Raw genomic sequence first — 22,773 nt, 5'->3', positions numbered from 1 at the left:
ACAAAAGATGACATTCTATTTATATGAAATGTCCAGAAGAGGTAAATCCATAGAGACACAAATCAGATTAATGGTTTCCAAGGGCTGAAAGGAGGAATTAATACGGAAGACTGTTCAATGGATACAGTGATGAAAATGTTCTTAAATTGTGGTGATGGTTTCACAACATTGTGGATACACACACACAAAAAACCCATTGAATTGTACAATTTGAATGGGTGAATTGTATTGTATGTGAATTATATCTCAATAAAGCTGTTAGCAAAAAAGAAATGAAGTGCTTGATGCATGATTTCACATGGATGACCCTTGAAAACATTATGCTAAGTGAAAGAAGCCAGTCAAAAAAGGCCACATATTATATGATTCCATTTATGTGAAATGTCCACAATAAGCAAATCCACAGAGACAGAAAGCAAATTAGTGGTGGGCAAGAGGAGGGGGGAAATGGAGAATGAGTGCTGATGGGTTCAGGGTTTCGTTTTAGGGTTATGAAATGTTCTAAAATTGCATAATAGTGATGGCTGCATACCCTAAAAGGTAGAATTTTATAGTATGTAAATTATATTTTAATAAAGCTGTTATATAAAAACATTAAGATACAAAATTATAAAGCTATTCCTATTAGGTAGGAAAAAATGTGTATGTGTATATAAAAGATGAGATTAAACATGAAAGAAAAAAAGGAAGAAGAGAGAGAAAGAAAGGAAAGGGCCAGCAAGCTGATACATGCTACTACCTGGATGACCCCTCAAAACATGCTAAGTGAAACAAGCATGACTTTTGTATGATTCTACTTACATGAAATGTCCAGAATAAGCAAATTTATAGAGGCAGAAAGTAGATTAGTGGTTATTTAGCAGGTAGAGGGGAATAGGGATTGATTGATAATGGGTACAATGTTTCTTTTAGAGATGGATGGAAATGTTCTAAAATTAGATGAAATAAATTTTTAAATTTTTAAGTACTCTTTTTGCACGTACTACCTTTATTACAAAACAATGCCTGCATTTTGGCACTTTAAAAAACAATCTTTAGGCCGGGCGCGGTGGCTCACGCCTGTAATCCTAGCACTCTGGGAGGCCGAGGTGGGCGGATCCTTTGAGCTCAGGAGTTCGAGACCAGCCTGAGCAAGAGTGAGACCCCACCTCTACTAAAAATAGAAAGAAATTATATGGACAGCTAAAAATATATATAGAAAAAATTAGCCGGGCATGGTGGCGCATGCCTGTAGTCCCAGCTACTCGGGAGGCTGAGACAGGAGGATCGCTTGAGCTCAGGAGTTTGAGGTTGCTGTGAGCTAGGCTGACGCCACGGCACTCACTCTAGCCTGGGCAACAGAGTGAGACTCTGTCTCAAAAAAAAAAAAATAAAATAAAAAACAATCTTTAAATGGTAACTAGAGTAGCAGCTAGGGCATTGTAGGGCTAGAGCCTGCCCCATCATTATGAGCATGTCTGGCTGCAGGGCCTGTGCATGGGTGTATTTGATCATGACACACTCCAAGGACAATCTCATGTTATGAAGCATAAAATGGAACCACTCTAAGGTGGCTGTGACCAGCAAGAGAGGAGAGGAGGAAGATGTCTGCTACTTTATACTAAACTCCTACCTACCTTTTCCCTATAAAACTCTGCTATCCAGGTGGCCCTGGTGGTGAAGGGAACATACTGCTTTACTATTAATAAAACAGTAGTCCAGCAGAAACTTAATGTGATTCTCTAGATAAACACTTAATGGGCCTAAATGATTGACCCAGCTTTGAGAGAGCAATGTTTCCAGACATCTCTATGTACACACATATGCTCATTATGCGTGCGCGCGCGCGCACACACACACACACACACACACACACTTCCATTCATTGCTGCTCTCCTGACCTGCTGGCTCAAACCATGCTTGGAAACAGTGTAGCATCTGGGACTACCTTGTCTCCCCTGCTTTGTGCAGAAAAACTAAGAGGAAACATTGGGCTGTGAGTGGGCTTAGAAATCTCTCTCATTTCCACACTGTGCATCAGCCAGAGAATAGCTGAATTGGCTCTATAGTGCCAAGCCTTCCCTGATCAAAGGATTACATTAGCACCAGTTGTGGCCAACTTTACCAGAAATCAAAATTTTCATCCACTGAACATATCTAATGCTCATTGATCTGCTCCCTGGAGGCAAAAATTTATAAAAAAAAATCCAAAACTTCAAACAAAATTTCAGCCTTAAGGGCAATAAAATACACTACAACAGTATCCATTAAGAAATCAAATAAAGGAATGGGATTTGTCTATTCATCAGATATAGCTTAATACAGTCTTGGGAACAGATACTGTTCCTACTGTACAGGCGAGGGGAAAGCTGGCTTTAAGTTTGGTTATGATTCATTGCTTCAGTGGACGAAAAAAGCTGATCTCTCTTCCTAACTCTTCAGTGACATCCTCCAGAGTTTCTCCCCTAGCACATTAAGCAAGAGACTGGGATCAGGGGTGATCTTCAGACCCCCTAAGATACATCCTTTCAATTAATCTATGTTCCTTGAAAAAAAAAAAAAGACCTTCCCCCTTTCTCTGTCTCTCTCTCTCTCTGCCCCCCAGATGAGCAGGCACACACATTTCTTAGTATGGAGAATATATCAGAGTAAAGGGACTATTGTGGAGGGGGAGGAACAAGAGAGGGAAATGTAGAACTGTAGTAGAGATGGTCCTTGCCAATTTGTAGAGAAAACGCAGCATAAATCCAAACACCCCTGCCCCCTGGTTTTTAACAGGGCTAGTCTTAGTCTTAGAGCTCTAAGGTGATGGGTTATAATGGACCAAAACCATCTTCCCTCCACCCCAGCAAGGCCATCTGAAATTCCTCACACCGAATGCACTCATTAAGGTTGTCCTTAAGGAGCCATATGTGATAACTGTCAGACCATTTTGTTACAGGGAATATTGTGAGGAGGTATTGAAGACAGCAAAACATGGCAGCTAACTGCCGCATTCCCACCAGGCAAAGCCTTGAGGGAATGGGTAGCAGCACGGGTGAGCTCTGTGGGGAGTCCAGATAAGTCTGGAGTTTAAGGCCAGGAGAACAGGCCCAGGTGGAACTTCACAGAAGGAGACCTGACTGATCTGGGGACAGCTGGGGTACTCGGTATCCAGATAGCACCATAGAAGGTGGAAACTGGGGCATTGCTGATGAAAATTTGTGTCCAGTGGGGACTGGAAACAGTCTTCCCCATCCCTTCTGTAACCAGTTCTAGCATTTTCCCCAGTCTCCTGGGGTGGAGAGAGAAAGGGATTTGGGGTTGCTTATGTGTTTTTATGACAACACAGTGATTTCATGCTTATGTCTCGCCCCACTCCACCCCCAGCTAGATGGCTCTACTATCTGAAGCTTTAATCACTCATTATGAGATCTGGCTCCCCTTGGCCAGATCTGCAGTCTGATGGCCAGGCAAGCAAACCAGACCAAGCCTCCTGAATGACACAGGCCCTTCTCGCTATATGCAACAAGTATCCAACTTTTCATTAGCAGTAGGCCCCACATCTTAAGTTATTTTAGCTGTGACAGGAAGGGTTTCTCTGATCTATCTGCGCCCTCTCACCTAGTGCTCTTGGGGAATGGGGTGTGCATTTGCCATGCTCCAACCCACTGAGCTGTGCAGCCCAGCCAACAAACACACATATACACACAGAAAAAGGCCCCTGGACACAGCTGCATTGGCAGTGACTGCCAGCTCAGCCCTCACAGGCAGGGAAGCCAAGAGTCCCTGGGACCAAATATCCACTAGTGATTTGGCTGCCAAAGGGGGACCTAGGTCTAGCTGCCTGCCCCTTGCCCTGTCCCCATCCCCCTCCACCCCATCAGAGCTTACCTAGGCTCAGTTTGTTGTTGATCTTCCAGAACTGGCTTCAGAGAAGAGATGCTAATGTTGCTGCTGGACAAGCTTGGCTTTAGCATTGTCCCTCCCTGGGCATCTTCAGGCTCTTTTTTCTTCTTCTTGCCAAAGAAGCTCTTGAAGGCTTTAAATTTGAATTTCTTCTTTCCTGGAGGTGAGAAATGGAAGTGATGCAGAGCGTGATGGTACAAGGGAAGACAGGAGAGGATACAGAGACTTCATGGCAGGAATGAGCACCGTGATCCCAGGTGCCCTGCAGAACCTGGCCCTCACCCCCACAGCACCTTCCATTTGGTTTGTTCCCCTCTTAGTCACTCAGTAACAAAGGGTCTGAGTTGCTGGTGAAAGCAGAAGCCCAGGCCACAGCTTCTGATCTTTGGGCAGCCTCTGTTCAGGCTGAACTCACTGGGCATTCGTTTGCCTCTCAATTTCAGCTATCAACATACACACCTCTTTCCTTGTCCTAAGAAGTTCATTCCTGTGAAGCAATTATTGAGTCAATGTAATCACTTGGTTCTCTCCTGCCCCCACCCCGGGGGCTGGAGTCATTGCAATAGAGTGGGAGAACCAAGTTTCCACATGTGAAAAGCACTGCAGAATCCTTAGAAATCCAAGTCCAAGTGGGAGTTGATACTTCCCAGCCTGCACGCTGAAAGGATGCAGACCCAAAGAGTGAGTGCAGGTGGTCAGTGCAGTCAGGGAACACTTCCTTGAGTAAAGAATTTATAAGCAAGTGAGAGGGCTGGGAATCGGAAAGAAGAAAGGGCTGCCCAGGTAAAGAATCTGCCTGTGCAAAAGGCGTGTCAAAATCCGATAGCAAAGGGCTTTTCAAGGTGTGTGTGTGTGTGTGCGTGCATGTGTGTGTGTGATGAATTCTGTGTGTGTTCTTCAACTATTGCCAATTGGTTTGGATTATCTACAGGGCTGCTGCCCTCTGCTCATGCAAGTAAATGAAAGTTTGCTCTATCTATAATAATTACCAGGGCACCAGTGAGGAATGTGAGCTTTAAATGCTCCTAAGGCTCTGTCTGTTTCTGCCTTCTTTGGTTTCCTAATAAGCACATATGTCCTCAGTAGAAGAGCAGAAGGGGGTGGCGGGCTCACGCTGCATTCTTCAGAGGGAAAGAATTAGCTCTTATTGATTTCATATGCAGTAAGTTACCAACTCAGGTGTTGCATTCCAATTCTCAACTGTCTGGTCTCCAGAAGGCCTCACCAGCACAGCAATGCTACGCTGGCAGTGAAGGGCCCAGCCAATGGAGTTGCCAATGCAGCAGCTATTATGAAAGGCTAGATGATGAGATGAAAGCGCCACCCAAGAGTCAGAAAATTCTGGAATCCTAGGCTTCAATCTGCTATCAAGTAGCTCTGTGACCGTGGGTAAGCCACTCAACCTCTCTGGGGCTCAACAGGAAAATGAGGGCATTACACCTGATCAGCATCTCCCAAAGTATGTTCAGAGGGATGCTTACAAGGTTTGTTGCATGATAAAGGGATCTGCAGTCCAGTCAATCTGGGAAATGCTGGATTAGATAAAGTTCCGTGATCTGCTTTCCAACTTTTCTGAAACTTCAAAATGCTTATGTGTATCATGAAGTTCCAAGAAACTGGGCAACAATATTGTCTCCCAATGCATGTAAGTGGAATCTCTGGCAAAGCATACTTTGGGAAATGCTGAACTAGGGTTCCTTCTAGCTCTGAAATGCCATGACCTATTTGTGTACTGATTACTCCTTGGCCTGCCTATTAGAAAGTCAGTGCACTTCATGCTTCTTTCCTTTCTCTGAACACCTAAAACTTGACTGTTAGCACCACAAGTTTTGAATCTGAATATTCGCTACTCTGCTCATTCATTCATTCATTCATTCATGTATTCAACAAATCTTTGCTAAGGTCAAGCATTTACTATTTTCTGGATATCAATGAGAAAGGAACAATATATAGCCCCTGGGTCTTAGCTATTGCCCCCACATCAAGGCTGTAGGCAGGCCCTTTTTAGCATCCCCCTTAGCAATTAGCACAGTGTAAGGTATATAGTAACACTTCAGAGACAACTGAGTCCATTGAGGGGTGCAGAATGCCAACACAGCTTGTCACTTCCCTTGAATAGCAACCACTGAGCAGAGTCATCCCTCAGCATCCTATAATTTAAACACTGACCCTTATAGGAGTTGATGTAAATTATAAATAATATAGGTAAAGAGTTTAGCATAAGATCTGGCATGTAGTAAGTGCTCAATAAATGTGAACTAGTTTTAGGGACTCAATAATTACTTGTTTATTAGGGCCAGATTCAATTCCATCTGTGTTTATTGGAAGCAGCCCCACATCTATAACTGAATAGTGAACTCTAAAATATGCATGATTAGAAGTAGAAGTGAACATGGGGTAGGTCCATGAAAGATAATAGGACTGTTTGCTTAATAATTGCTACTTAAGTAATTTCTGTTTTGGATGACTTGGGCAATTTCTTATCTTCTAGGCTGTACCTATGTGGGATCATGGCTGGGAAATCTTGGCAATTCTACCTAAAGGTAGAATAGAAAATGACAATATAATAGGAAACATATGTTTTCCCCAAGCTCCCTTTTTAAATTTTTGCAGAAAAATTAAACTAATTTCTATGATAATAAATTAAAATATTTAAAATGATGTTTGACCTTACGAAACTACCATGAGGAATTGACATGAAAGTTCTGAGAAATACACATTACAGAGTAGGATGGCTCTAAAATCACCTCTATTTTGCTCTTTGGCCTTCTCAATCTCCCTACCCCCAAATGATTTCTGAAACCTATTAAATTGTGAGGTTTTTGAATGTAAAATCCTGATTGCTATAACCAGTTTTGTGCTAGAAAATGTTTAACAACTGGTTCTCTGGGGGAAATGCCCTGATCTGTAGTGTTTGCCTATTTTTGTGGTGTAAATACAGTCACCATGGCCAATTTGAAGCTACCAACATGATGTTTGGGAAGAGATGTGCCCAGCCTCCCAAGCCAGTGTGAGCCAGCTCCAACATACCACTAAATAATTCCCACTCCAAGGGGACAAATTGGGCAGAGTCCTCTCACAAACAGGAAGGAGCAAGATTTTTGGCCTTTGGAAACATTGCTATTTTCCAAAAAAAAAAAAAAAAGAAGGAACAACATGTTTTGATTCTTGACAGATGGATCTCCTTCTGGCCTTCTGAGAGGGGAACAACTTCATGCTCAGAAAGTTTACAAACATAGTAATTGTTGCTCCTTTTGCTTCAAAATCCCATAGTGGAAGGGAGGAAGGCAAAGCTAGAGAATTTGGAGTTGCAAACCTGCTTCTCATAAACCAGCAAAGACAAAGAGAAGAGACAGTTGGCAGCTGGTAGCTCCATTTGTGACATAATTTATAAACACTGAAGAGCTGAATAAAAACACATCTAATAAACCCTTCAGGCTGTAAAACTGAATTTAACAAATATAATCATTGCATGAGCAGACAAAATTATGCATTACCATATTTTTATGTTCCCAAATTAACAAAATGACTAGCAACTTTGGAACTGTAACAGGTGCTAAAAATTAAGTATGCATATATTCCAATTTTCTCCCAATTTTCCATTCTTTGCTGGGTAGAAACAACAACTTATTTTCCCACAAGGACTGAAAATAGCTTAAGCAATGTGTGTCTCTTTTAACCATGGGCACTGGAAGGAAAAAAATATTTACATTCCACCCTGTAGGGTGGCTCTGAGTATGGTAGCAGTATAGCTTTGTTAGCAGGGAGTTGGGGAGATACCAAGAAATGGTAACTGTCAAAGATGGTGGGCTGGCTGCTTGTTGATCTAGAGCAGTGACTTGGAAGCTAGACATGGCCCTAGTGAGCAACCCATTGCCAGACATACAGTGTCAGTGACAACTTAGTCTTCAGTCTGCTTTGGATTACAAGATTTCCCTACCCCTGATGTATGGAGACGAGCCCTGGTCTCAGCCCTGGGAGTGAAATACAAAGCTGGGTACTGCCCACATGCTATGTTACTTTTGAAACCCTAATGAAATCTGTGATGGTTGCCATGTATTGAAGTACATAAATTGGCCTTTCAAGCTTTCCTTTTTTAAAGGGGTGCCTTTAAGTTGCCAGCAGCTGAGCCCTCCACAGGCTGGTTTTCAAAAGCTACTAAAAGCACAAAGGGTGGAGAGACCTAGACAGCAGATATGGGTCAAAACCCACATTTGTACCCCGCAATGTTTATATAGGTCACCTATACGCTGGGTAACTTATGCTACTACAAGGTACAGCAGTTGTGGTCAGTGAGCTGACAGCTGAGAGCCGACAGCTGTCTGGACTTCTCCTATAACAAAGCCATTGATTTCCCCATCCAAGCCCAAGGGCTATGCATTTCCAAACAGCAAGTAGCTTTCAAAATCCTCACTCAATGAGGGGCTGCAATGTGTCCCATGCCAGAAAACAGCCCATTGAAGGCAGTTCCTCCCTCCCCCAGAGGAAAACACAGCTAAATCCAATGAAGAAATTGTTGCTTCTGGGTTGTATATTTGCTTATGCACCATGCACACAGCCCATCTGGGTTGAACTTAATGAGCTTTAAAAATCCATCTCATAATGATGATCTTGTTCTCTTGCATTGCTACTTGGAAGGAAAACATTTCCAACTACGCTTTCTTCCATTTAACCCCCCAACAGCCACTTTATTCTCTGGCTAGCACTGGCTAGTTCTAAAAACATACCCAAATATTTGGTCTTAAAAAAAAAAAAAAAAAAAAACCTTGAGAACAGACAAAAGGCATTTCTTTACCTCCACTCTTCATCAAGATGCACTGCATTGCCACCTTCTTTTGTAGGCATCTGTCTAGCTCATATCCAAAAAGATAAGTCAGTTGGTTTGGTAGGTGTGTCTGCCTTGGTGACAAGGCCTTTCATTCCTTCATTCATTCATTTGTTAAATATTTTGGAGTGCCTAATCACTGTCTCTGAGATCCAATACTAAACAGAGGTCAAGAAAAAGACCCACGTGCTACCACCAAGGATCCATGAGCAGGCTCAGCATCTCCATCTCTTCATAATCAGTGAGGTCAGGCCCCCAGGAAGCCACAGGGAGGTTTCCCTCTCTCTGTCCTTCCAGACCAAGTCTTCTATACCATATATCACTAAAGAAATCTCAGCAAAACAACTGAAGAACAACCCAATTACCTGTTAAGTTCTGTCCTGTCTTTAAGCTCAATGTCTCACTTCATGTCTTATGATTCCTTTTTCTTGTGTGTCAATGAAGCTTATTATTGTTAGTGACTTTTGCCTCCCTTACTATTATTACACTCATGATCACCTGTAACTCATAGATGGCACCACAATTAGGCAATGGATACACATCTGAGTGAGTTTTGCAAAAGAGAATTTTTGTGAATTGAATCCCATTTAACAGACACCTGTGGTGGCATCTTTTGTTTCTATAGTCCCCTTTACCCCTCAAATTACAAATTCACCTGTTGATTAGATCTGGATTACTATCTCCAGTAAAACCTCATTTGAATCTGTCAGATCGTGGTATGTTCTGATTGTTTTTTTTTTCTGATTAAGCAGAAATACTTCTCCTGCCTTAGTAAGTAGAACCTGGTAACCATGTCCAAAGAAGATCGCAAATCTCGGACAAAACCTTTTCACTGTCAGAGTTGGAGATGACAGGAAAGAAGTTAGAAACCTGAAAAGTAAATGTGCACTGAGTCTAATGTTATTAGAAATTTTATCTGGATTTGTTTTCTTATGCCTTCCTTCTTTGTCCTAGGCGTTAAACACAGTAAACAAATCTAGCTCTAGTTATCAAGGTTTCGTTGGGTTACTTACCCTCATCACTTTTCTCCAGAACTTCCAGACTGCCAGAAACTTCACTCAGTGATTCAGCCATGGTAGGATCACTAAAATAAAATGCTGAGCAAAAATCAAAAGATCATCATTTGTTTTCCAGGGCATAATGCAATCATTTCACCCTACCCCTTATCCTTCAGCTAGATTCTTAAACTATTCAACAAAAGCTATACAATGGAATTGCCATTAGGGAGAATTATCCTTCCTTAAAAAATACATTGATTCCATTGATATGAAATGTCCAGAATAGGCAAATACATAGACAGAGAATGTCTTGTGTAGGACTGGGACAGATGGGTGTTTTGGGTGGGGGGTGATAGACAAAGAGTACAGGGTGTCCTTTTGAAGTGATAAAAATGTTCTAAAATTGTGATGGTCACACTAATCTGTGAGCATATTAAAAAGTATTGAATTGTAAACTTTAAACGGGTCAACTGTACATTGTATGAAATTTATCTCCAGAAAGTTGTTACTAAAAAAAGAGAGACAAACGCTAAAAAGCTGATCTATTGTTTTGTATTGGGGCCTGTTACTTTTGGAGGCCTGTTATTATTCATGGTGTGCCCAGGGAGACAAAATTGCTTTGATATACACCCAGAGCCATAGAGGAAAAGATTGAGATATTTGACTACATAAAAATTTGAAACTCTTGGCCAAAAAAAAATGAGTCAACAAAATAATGACAGACTAGGAAACAATACTTGCAACAAATATGACTGATATAGGGGCCAATTTTCTTAATTTGTCAAGAGCTCATACAGATCAATAAAAGTCAAACAATTCAGTACAAATGGGTCAAAGAGTACAAAGGCAGTTTGCAGAAAAAAAATATGAACAGCTAATAACCACATAAGGAGAGGCTCAGTCTGATTCATGATTAAAGAAATATAAATCAAAATATCAAATTAACATTTTCATCTATCAGATTGTCAAAAAAGGTTTAACATTGATGATATCCCATTGCTCACCAAGGTGGGGAAAATAGGGACTCTCATACACTATGGAGTAAGTAGCTCTAACTCTTTGAAGAGAAATTTGGCAATATCCATCAAAATGTAAAATGCATATATACCTTTTAATTCAGTAACATCACTGCTGGAACTTCACCCCATAGATATACTCACACTTGCATGCAAAAATATACATGCAAGAATGAATGTTTATCACAGCATTGTTTTAAATCAGCAGTCCTTTTTGGCACCAGGGACTGGTTTCATGGAAGACAATTTTTCCATGGACAGGGGTTGGGGGTGGGGTGGAAGGAGGAAGACAGTGCGGGGGAGGTGGGGAGAGGTGGGGGGAGGTGGAGCTTAGGTGGTGATGCTGGCCTAGTTTTTTTTTTTTTTTACTTTAGCATATTATGGGGGTACAAATGTTTAGGTTACATATATTGCCCTTGCCCCCGCCCCCCGAATCAGAGTTTCAAGCGTGTCCATCCCCTGACCGTGCACCAGGGGCCAATACCCAGCCGGCTGCCACCCAGGGGTTGGGGAGCACAGTTTTAAATAGCTGAAAATGGGAAACAACCAAAGTGATCATGAAAAGGATAATTATCCCATGACTCTATGTCATGCTTCTAGGGAAGTATGCCAGTCGATAATCAAATCTTTATAAATCAGTGCTGACATTCCTGATGGGAGTTTGTGTATGTGGGGAGGGGAAGTATCTGATGAGCAGCATAACCCAGAGAAAGGGTGCTGTACTCACACACAGCAGGAAAGCTGTAGGGAGACAAGCAGAGACTTTTCCCCCATGATACCCCCTCCCCCGAGTCTTGACATGACCGACTAAAGTACCATCAAGTGGAATTTAAGTAAGTTCTGGAGCCAACTTGCCCATCCCAGGTCTGCTCTGCTCCAGACATAGCCAAGCTGCCACTGCTGTTTCATGGATGGACTCCAGGACCATCCTGTCCTGCTCTCTAGTGTAAATCCCCAATACATCTCCAGAGATAGAGAGGGATGACCACAGGCTCTAAGGTTAAGGAGAACTTGAGAGTTCACATAGCCAGAGTGACTGAGACCTTGGAGAGCGAAAGGTTCCAAACCACAATGCGAGCTGACAAGGCCATGGTATCAAGATGGCTTCAGACCCACTTACCGAGTGCCCTGTGGTTCCCCATGATATGTCTTCTCCTTCACTGCCATGAGTAATAAACACTACTACAGATACGTTCCTGGCTGAAAGGTATTGATACTTTGTTCAAGTCACTCAACCTCTATAAGCCAATATCACAATTCTGCCTAAAGATGACTGAGTCCTGGCCCATATTGTGCTCAATAATTACCACACACACACACAGGGGCACATATGCACACATACACACCCTCTCTACTTCACACAACTACACCCCCTTTCTTACCATACATGTCCCATCAGGAGAGCCCACACATATCACCCCAATGCACCATCTAGAAGGAATGAATTTCCTCTTGACACTCCTGCCTCTACTATTTTTCCAAGTTCCATCTAGAGATCTGGCAGGAGCAAAGAGGGAGGGAAATTCACAAGCCCCTCAGAAATTCACAGGGAGAAGAGGAGTCATTCATGGCACTGGTAAGTTCCTGGCCATCTCAATACGCATGTTTAGGAGGGGAGACAGTTCCACACATCCTGATGAATTGACTGACAGTGCTGCTGGCCTCAGGGCCTTCAGGATTTGGTCGGGGAAATAAGACAAGTATGCCAGAAAGCACTTTGGCCAGTCTAAACTCAAGGGTTAAACTGAATCGTTGTATGGTGCTCTAAGGGTTCAGATGCTGCCAAGATGCCCTCTTTCTTTGTTCAGACTGCTCTTTTAAACATGGTAATGGCACAGCAAGGACAACTGTTTAGGAACAGTCTCGGGTGCGGGAGAAAGCCTGTGGCTCTGGGGTAGTCACAAATACAGGTAACACAGTTAATGAGGAGCTTGGACAGCCTCGCCTGGGCTTGCGAGTTCCCCCAAAGAAGTCACCTCACTCTGTGTGCCCAGAGAGAGGCTTTCTGGGAACAGTGGGTTTCCCAGGAGTCTGGAATTTAAACTCAAGCCGTGTCTGTGGCCTGTTGATCCAGTGGTGGCTAATGAACCAGGGCACAGGTTGGATCCAGTTGGCTTTACCCTCACACAGCCATGGGCCCCAGCCCCTAGTGCAGGTCACCATTTTACAAACCTGTTGGTCACCAGGGAGCTGCTGGAGGGAGTATGGATAACTGAAGGAAAAACATACAAACCTCCCCTTGATTTCAAATCCTCTTCCAGTTACCACCCCATTCCTCTGCATTTCAAAAGCATTATCTATACTCACTGTCCCGATGTCCTGGCTTCCTGCTCTCTTGTGCTCTCCAATCAGGCTTCCAAACCCAACTGCTTCCAAACCTCTCCACCAAAACTGCTTTTGTCAAATCCACCAGTTACTTGATCTTCCAGCAGCGTCTGACGTGTCTGACACCGTTGATCACACTCTCCTTTTTGAATAATTGTATCACTTGACTTTCAGAACACCACACTCCCCTAATTTTCCTCCTACCTTATTGGCTGTTCCTTCTGGGTGCCGTTTGCTGGACCTTTGTCTTCTCCCTGAATTTGAAATGTAGCACTGCAAGGCTCTGTCCTTGGCCCTCTTCTTTATCTTCAATCACTTCTTAGACCTGCACCGTTACATAGAAATGTTAACATGAGCACAATTGCAAGTCACGTATATAATTTCAAATTTTCTAGTAGCTACATTTAACAAAGAAAAAAGAAACAGGTGAAATTGCTTTTAATAATATATTTTATTTAACCCAATATAACCAAAGCATTCTTTCAATGTTTAATCATTATAAAAATAATGCTAATGATATATTTAACATTCTTTTTCTTTCCCACACTAAGTTGCCACATCAGTCACACCAGCCCCCAGCTCCAAACCCCTCAATGGCTTGCCATCAAGCTCAGAGAAAAATTCCAGCCCCTTACCATGGGCCTTGTGTGATCTGGCCCCACCCCCATGCTGCACTGACCACCAATCCTGCTACCCTCCCACTTTGTCCCGCTGCCCAGCCACACTGGCCTTCTTGGTAATCCCCAACATACCAAGCCCCTTTCAATCTCGGGACCATTGCATTTGCCACTCTCTCCGCCTGGTGGGCTTTTTTCCCAGAGAGTTGCATGGCTGACTCCTTTGTGGCCTTGGAGCATCCAGTGTTACTTCCCCTAGAAAGCACTTCCATGATCATCCGAGCTAAAGCACTCCTAGTCTCTCTCTCCATCCCATTATCCTTTATTAGCATCTTCCTAGCCCTCATTGCTACTTAAACTTACGTTCTATATTAATTTAATTACTAGTTTCTTGTCTGTCTCCTCTACTAGAATGTAAATTCCGTGAGGGCAGGGGCCTGTCTATTTTGTTCATCAATGGATCTCCCAGCACCTAGAATGAAAGAGTCACAGGAGTTACTACTGTTGGATTAGATGTGGCATGTGAGGGGGATATCAGGCACTCAATGAATAGTTGTTGAATGAATGTATAAATTGCATCAAAGAAGAGGACGTAATCTAAAAACCACCTTTGTGGTCAGAAATTTCTTAGAAGTAGAGGCATGCTATAGAAGGCAGAGGAAGACTTATCCTGGGAGAGGAACCCCCTTGTTTCCCAATTTGGCAGGACCAGCCTTCCCTTCCAGCAAGGTGGCCCCAGCCCTGGCTTATTCACCTGTGCAGAAGCAAGCACTTTTGGGACCCTCTAGTCCATAGAGTCCATTCCCAGGTGTCCCAGCCATGTGAACCCTGCATGTGGCACTCCATTCAGCTGGGCTAGGCCTGGACCCTCATGGAGGAGTTTTTCGTAACAGAAAGCCTGCCTCTTCCTACTTTCCTGCTACCACTGACATAACTTCTGTTCTCTTGCCCTCAGGCCAACCTTATTAAACAGAGCTTTGCTTCCCAAGTATCTCCTTATAAAGGCATCACTGTGTTTCTTTCATGTGTCTCATTATGGCCAATATAAATTTAAAATGAATGTGTTCCTTAATTATACCGTGACTCAATGATAGTGGCCATTGGACTGCCTCCTCTGGTCTAAGCTCTTATTTACGGTATTTAGCAAAAACTACTGTCACCTCATTGGCATCTCAAAAAAAGTTACAAGGCCGGGCGCGGTGGCTCACGCCTGTAATCCTAGCACTCTGGGAGGCCGAGGTGGGCGGATCGTTTGAGCTCAGGAGTTCGAGACCAGCCTGAGCAAGAGCGAGACCCCACCTCTACTAAAAATAGAAAGAAATTATATGGACAGCTAAAAATATATATAGAAAAAATTAGCCGGGCATGGTGGCGCATGCCTGTAGTCCCAGCTACTCGGGAGGCTGAGACAGGAGGATCGCTTGAGCTCAGGAGTTTGAGGTTGCTGTGAGCTAGGCTGACGCCACGGCACTCACTCTAGCCTGGGCAACAGAGTGAGACTCTGTCTCAAAAAAAAAAAAAAAAAAAAAAGTTACAAAGTCACAATGTTCTCGCTAAAATACCAATGCAACCATGACGCTCCCCTGCTTAAACTCGGTCACCAACTTCCTGCCGCCTGCAAGATAAAAACCAAATTCTTAACATTCAAGGCCCTCTGCAATCTGGTGCTCTCTGCCCCTTGGAGGGGGTCCAGTCTCTTAGCAGCTCACCGCTATTCACACGCCCACACCCTGGTCTCCCACAATCACCAATCACTCCCTAAACACACCATGTTCTTGTGCTTTTTCTGCGCACTGCACAGGTTGTCCACTTGGCCTGGAACACCATCCCCCTAATCCCCACATCTTTAAAATCCTACACATTCTTCAAGACCCAGATCAAAGATAACCCCCCATGCCCTTTGCGCATACCTCTGTCATAGATGATATCACCGTGAGAACAGGGACCACTTTTTGATTACTTGAATATCACCAGTACCTGGCAAAATACCAGGCACACAGAAAGTGCTCATTGTAATACATGTGTTTATGGATGGATGAATGCAGGAGCTGGGGGCGTGGTCCTATAGGAGTCAGTGGGGAAAATGGCCCCCTTCTTTAAACATATGGAGACACTTTGAGACACCCTTTCAGTAAAGGACTCCTCTGCATGAAGTCCCATGCAAAAGCTAGCAAGCCAAGTAAGGAAAGGAAATAGAAATTTTCATCCAGCAAATGATGAGAGGCCTTCAGAACCACTTCCAAGGAGCATAAATAGTCATGTAATAATGGTCATCAGGAAGTCTGGCCTAGTGGAGATATAAAGTTTCATTATCAAGTCATTATTAAAATGCTTTCTTGCTTCTCTAGGCCAACCTCAGATGCTTAGGCCCCATAGCTGCCTTTTCCTTCTCAGACTGCCTTATTTCAGGGATGAACAAGGGCTCTAGGGGGAAAAAAGGAGGAAAAAAAAAGAAGGGAAAAAGGACTGTCTTCTAAGGTTGTTGAAATTTTTAACCACAGCCTGATTCAGCTTCAAAAATTCAGAAGACTTTGCTTGACTGATTTGCTATCTTTCCAGAATGGGGAATGCTAATGGAAAGCAGCTGGTCTCATGTTTTTTTTCTTTGCAAAAAACCATCTACTAGGATGAAATGCTTTTCATAGAGTCTATGGTAGATAGAATTCCAAGATGGCCCCTAAGATTTTTACCCCCTGGTATGCATGCCCTGTAAACCCCTTCTCCTTGAGTGTGGGTGAACCTAAGCTAATCAGGTGTACCTTTTAAAAAGGGATCTAGAGGTCAGATATAGAAGTCAGAGAGATTGGAAGCTGCAGCACATGCTCTCCTGTTGGCCTTGAAAGAACAAACTGCCACGTTGTGGAGGGCCACATGGCAGAGAATGGCAGGTGGCCTCTAGTAGCTGGGAGCACCCCTCGGTTAACAGCTATCAAGAAACCAGAGACCTCAGCCCTACAGCCTCAGAAAACCGAATTCTGCCAACAACCTGCCAGTTTGGAAGATGACCGTGAACCTCAAAGACCTTGGCCTTGGCTGATACGTTGATTGCAGCCTTGTGAGACCCTGAGCAGAGAACCCGGTGAAGCCATGCCTAGATTCTCGACTCATGGAAACTGAGAGTGAATTTGTGTTTTCATAAGACAGACACTAATTATTTTGTCATTTGTAACAGAGCAATAGAAAACTAATAGAGTCCTACAAGCCCCAGCTCCATTTGAGGAAGAAGCCAAAAGCGGAGTAGGTTTGGAGCCATGTCAGCTGCAACACAGAACGGTGTTCAGAAGCCCACAAGGGGACTGTCTGCTCCCTTCTCCCAGCCCACCCCACCACAGACACTTCTTTACAAAGAACTTAAGTTGCTATTCTCTCCAGTGAGTTGTCAGCTGGACCTGTTAGACCCTGCCAAAATGTTAGAACATGCAAAAGCCCCTTAAAGTTTCACTTGTTTGTGATGGCTTTCCCTACCCCCAAGAGAATGCCTTTAATCCCTTTCAAACTATTGCTGGACTTTGTGTCCTCAACCAGCGGTGTTGTATCCACCAAGCAGTGACTGAAGAGCCCTAGAGTCGATCATTCTGAGGCACGGCGAGGGGAGAGAACGGTGGTGACTGGCTCCTCCTTGAAAGTGCTCAGCTAGTTCTAGAGGGAGTGTCTGATGCCACAATGGCAACTCACGCAGGAACCTGGGATCCTCTGAAATGAAAGTATCAGAAAGGGCCCTCATCCCCCTTATTAAGTGTAAAGTGAGCTAACCTCCAGGGGAGAGGAGCCTATGATCACTCTCCTCCCTCTTATCCTTGCATGAGGTTGGCAGGAGGGCACCAGACATTCAGTCAGCTCTTGAAATGCCGCCCTTGCACACCCCATAATGAACACAGCTGCCCCTCAGCCTACACAGTGAGCTCCAGAAGTCCCACTCCAGGTGCCCACCAGTAGTCAGGATGGCTTCATTGTAGACAGTCACCTCACTGACTGGCAGAGTTCATTTGGTGGGATTGGGGTTTGATACCAAATTCCATCCAGGATACAACTACATCCAAGCAAAACTCAGGGCCTTGGGAGGGAGTCAGCATGATCGGCATTTGCCCAGCAGGGGCCAAGTGCAGCAGCAGCTATAAGCAGGCTCAGGGCCAGCTAGCCAGCCATCAACTTCTGTTTGTTTATGCTCCTAGGAGCAGGTGTGAGCACCCTCATGGGAACCTGACTAGAAGAGAGCAATCTTGATGGCCATTTATCCTGGATCTGAGAGCCCTGGGTGGATATCTGCCCAAAGCAGAAACTGCTGCATGGCTTTAGTGGCACAGTATTATATTTTTTAAATTGGGGATTTTTTATTGATACATAATATTTTACATATATAGTGAACACGTGATATTTTGTCACATGCATAGAATGTGTAATGATCAAGTCAGGGTATTTAAGGTATCCATCACTTCAAGTATTTATCATTTCTATGTGTTGGGGACATTTCAAGTCCTCTCTTCTAGCTATGTTGAAATATACAATACATTGTTGTAACCATAGTCACCCTACTCTGCTATCAAACATTAGAACTTATACCTTCTATCTACCTGTATGTTTGTACCCTTTAACTGACCTGTCTTCATCTCCCACTTACCGACACACCCTTCCCAGCCTCTGGTATCTATCATTCTACTCTCTACCCCCATGAGATCAACTTTTTTGGCTCCCACATATGAGTGAGAACATGTGAGATTTGTTTTTCTGTGCCTGGCTTATTTCACTTCACATAATGTCCTCCACTTTCATCCATGTTGCTGCAAATGACACGATTTCATTCTTTTTATGGCACTATAGTATTCCATTGTGTTTATATACACATTTTTCTTTATCCATTCATCCACTGATGGGCACTTAGGTTGATTCCGTATCTTGGCCATTGTGGTGGCATGTTATTTGAAATGACATCCGCAGTAACTTTTGCAAAGTCAACCTCAAAATGCCCATGGATATCATACACCGGGGAGAGAGGGTCACTTCTTTACATTCCACACCCTCCCCTGTGGGCATCTGACCACCTGGACCATTAAGCAGACACTCAAACATGCTCTAGGGGACTCCTGCCTCAGATACCTGCTATAGAGTAATTGTCCCTCAGGCCTTTCTTATACTGTAGTACATCAGAGAATAATGGAAGCTACTTCCTCCACTTCCCTGCCACAGGGAAGCCCATTTCAGGAATACCTCTGAGCACCCTGGTCGTCATCCAGGGGACATGTCCTTGTCCTGGAGTCTAGAGGCAGCCTCAAAAGAATAGGATGTCTCATCTGGAAGACCGCTTAAAATTTCTCTCGAGATACATTCCACTACTAGGAGAGAGCAACAGGAAAGACCCACTCCTTATCCAAGAGAAGCATCTGCAACAGCCACACCGGCTGCAGCTTCTCCTCCACCTTCTCTTCCTCCTCCTTGTCCTCCTCTCCTTCCTTCCTTGCGCCTTTTCTTCCTCTACCATTTATGTTTAAAAGGTCTTCAGCTTCTCCCCCAGCTCTGCCATCCCTTCCTCCCCATCACACCTCATCCCCAGAGTAATCCAGTAGGAGCTTAGGAAGACCCGCCTTGTGCCCCTCCTAACACCTTAGGTCCGTGGGGTGGGGGGAGTTGAAAGTGCAAAGAACGCCATCTCTCTAGTATAGTGGCCTGGAAGCCTAGCTGACAGGGAGCCTATTCTGTCTGTCAATCCACAAATGCTATGATCAAAGGCTCTGTTCTTGCGCCTTTGAGTCAGGGGCAATTAATATCCTACAATTAATCCAATTAATAAAATTGCTGAGTCCTCACTCTGTGCCAAGCAGGCACTATGAAAAATGATTTTACATGTATTATCTCATTGAATCCTCACAAGAGCCCTTATGAGGTAGGCATTGTTATTTTATTATTATCATTGTCACCCCCATTTTCCAGATGAGGAAACTGAGTCTCACTGAAATTAGGTAATCTGTGCAAGGTCATCCAAGTTGTGAGTAACAGAGCTGGGACTCAAACCCAGTTCTGGATGATTTCAAAGCCCATGATTTGACCACTATGCTCTTCTCCCAACTCACTTGGCAAATTCTGGTCAGTATGAAATTCCCACCCACTCCTGCCCCAAAGAATCTTCCATACTGGTCTATTACAGGGCCTGAAAATAGGATAGCTCACCAGGCCACTATCAGCTTCTAACATCTTTGCAGAGATTTGCTGATCATTTTAAAAATGAATTGAGTCCTGCCAAAAAGGGCTCACTGGACACATATATTGTGATGAGGTATCTTCACTTAAAGGCAATAGGTCTGTAGCATGGGGACCCTCAGGTGGTCAGGCTGGGGTGGGGGACAGGAGAGCATGAGGACACTGGGGGGGACTCAGGAAAAAAGCCGAATTGAGGAGCCCTAAGGATGAATTTCACAGCTTTAAGTGCATGTTGGGTGCCAAGAGCTCTGTCCCTAAACTCTCCTCCAGTTCTCAGGTCCATCCCGAGTGGAGTGTGTCTGAGGCTCTTTATTTTATTATTTCTTTGTTGTGGTGGCTGCTATTACTGCTCCTAGCAGTCAATAATACATCCGTTGGGGGAGGGAGTAATATCTCCAAAGAGGAAACAAAAAAGCAAAAGTAGAAGAAAAGGGGGGTGCTGGAGCAGGGTGTGAATTGTCTAAAACTCATCAGATTCTGTGGCATTTGATATGGATATTTCCTGTCCTTAGCATTGAAAAGGTGTCAAGGGAAGGAGACACCAGGAGTCATTTCCTGGCCAGGGGAGGCAGGGAAGATAAAGTAGAAAGAACAACCATCCCTCAATAATGTGCCTCAGGGCCAAGCTGAACTCTCTGGGCCTTTTGTGAAGAAGGCAACTCGTACCTTTCTGCTTTCATCTTGAGGCCTTTTAGCCTACAGGGTGGGGGTCAGGGAAAGGAATCTCGGCATCATCCCCTGGTTACAATACATAGCCTTTGGTCTCCCAGTTCTGGAATGAAAGAAAAGTCTCTGAGTAAACTTAGTTTTAACAAGGAGGGGATGGGCATAAGGAGGGGTGATGCTGTTGTCCCCAGAGGTCACACGCCCACAAAAATAAAAATGCCTCCAAGAATCTGAAAGCCCTGGACATTCTCAGTCAAGGCCTTTAGGACCTCAGATTTCCTTAGCCCTTAACCCCATGGACATCCCTGCAGCTGGGCAAAGAGGCAGCTGCCTGCCTGGAGTTGTGGGAAGAGTTATCCAAAGCTTCTCTGGCCCCAAATCTCTCCTTTTGCCCCAGCCATGGATCACCCTCTCTTTCTACCTGGCCTAAAATATGCACCATCAGAATCATTTCCCTTGAACCAGACAACAAAATCAGAACATTGTTTCCCAGGGCCTCTCTCTTTAGTACCCCAAAGTCTTTATGCACACCTACTATGTGCTCAGACCTATTTTGGATGCCATGGAGGCAATGACAAAATAAAATAGTTACCATTTATTGGACATTGAATATGTGCAGAGACTGTTTGAAGTGCCTTGGATCCATCATCTCATTTAACCCTCAGAGCAATCCTATGAGGTAGGTACTACTTATTCTCGCTCCTGCCCCATTTTTGTAGATGAAGAAACTGAAAGGTTAAGTAACCACTCAGGGTCACACAGCATGTTCAAATTCTGAAGGTAGGATTTGAGTACAGCCAATATGACTTCAGAGGCCATAAGTGCTACATAAAATGACCCACTCCCCGATGACAAAGAAAAAGAATACACATGAAAAAGTTGAGAATATTGCAAAGATGTGGAAACAACCCAAGTGCCCATCAATACATGAGTGGATTAATAAAATGTGGTATATGTATACCATGGAGTACTACTCAACTACAAAAGACAATGGTGATCTAGCACCTCTTGTATTACCCTGGATAGAGCTGGAGCCCATCCTTGGAAGTGAGCTATTACAACAATGGAAAAACTAGCATCACATGTACTCGCCATCAAATTGGTATTAACTGACCAACACTTTAGTGCACATACAGTAGTAATATTCATCGGGTGTCAGGCAGGTGGGAGGGGGGAGGAGGGGAATCAGAAGGTCTGGGTCTGGATTCTGCTCTTCCAACAAATTGTCCTTTTAACCTCACCCAAGTCATAGCACCTCTTTGGGCCTCTCAGTTCCCACGTTTGTGAAATAAGGAGATGATACAAAATTATCATGTGTTCCCTTACAGACATTTTGTGACAAGGATTCTCAAAGTTGAACTCCAGGGCATTGACTAGATGTGGAAGAGATCTGTAGACCCCAAGAGTTGTGGAACAGGAAGATGAAGTGCTTGTATGTGTGGTACAGGGGGCCAAGGCAGAAATGAGGTGCAGAGGCAAGGTTAAGCCAGGGAAGGGTGTCCAAACACATCCCAGAGCCCAGGCTGGCAGGGAGTAGCAAAGCAAGGCAAGGATGCTGAGATTTAGATATAAATGAGGTCAAAGAACACAGAAAGGTGAGGGCAAATGGGGAAGAACAGATGGGAAAATCAAGGGATGGGAGGCAGTCAAGCCATAGGGGGGCTAGAGGATGCTTTTATAGATGGCTGAATTTAAAGCAGCAGAAGGGACTAAAAGGGACCTCAGGGCAGGTTGGAGTCATCATGAAAAGCCAACAGAGGAGGCAGAACTTAGGATGGGCCATGTCCTAGGCAGAGAGGTTTGTTGACAGCTTGGGCACAAAGGCACTGAGGGTAGGTATTGATAAGCTAGAGATGGGGACAGAGAAAGCAGGTGTCAGCCACAAACCCTGGGTGACCAGGAAGAGCCTGAAGACTCTGGCCTGGAATGATGTGCTTGGGGCCAGGAGACACTGCAGTGGCACCTGGCTCACTTATATTCCTTTTGCCCATGGTCAACTCTGTTCTCACGCCTGACTCTTGTACTTCTTTCATCCTGGGCCTGGAGCCGAAGCCAGAAGCTTCTGGAGGAACATTGCCAGGCCACAGAAGGAAGTTTCAGGGCAAGAGACACCAGATAGCAATGGACTGGAAAATGGAGTGCCCCGGGGACTGAGGCTTGATAGGACATAAAGAGGGCAGGAAAAACGAGCCACCTGCAAGAAAGCCCGGAGCTGGGCCAGACTAGAAGGCAGTTAGTGGAGGATGAGAGAGAGGCCCAGATAGCCA

At 44.2% G+C, this 22,773-nt stretch overlaps 1 protein-coding gene across 1 annotated transcript in view; it reads right to left on the bottom strand.

Annotated features, from left to right (window-relative positions):
• Nucleotides 1-22,773, bottom strand: part of KIAA1210 (KIAA1210 ortholog) — a 75,703-nt gene that overhangs the window by 33,133 nt on the left and 19,797 nt on the right. Inside the window, 2 exon segments of the mRNA XM_069464204.1 lie at nucleotides 3,853-4,024; nucleotides 9,706-9,776. Coding sequence (XP_069320305.1) covers nucleotides 3,853-4,024; nucleotides 9,706-9,776 — 243 coding nt within the window.

This window comes from Eulemur rufifrons, chromosome 30 (genome assembly GCF_041146395.1).
Source record: "Eulemur rufifrons isolate Redbay chromosome 30, OSU_ERuf_1, whole genome shotgun sequence".
In the NCBI taxonomy this organism is placed as follows: Eukaryota; Metazoa; Chordata; class Mammalia; order Primates; family Lemuridae; genus Eulemur; species Eulemur rufifrons.
The sequence above is the reverse complement of the archived record's forward strand: the minus strand, read 5'-3'. Positions and strand labels throughout refer to the sequence as shown.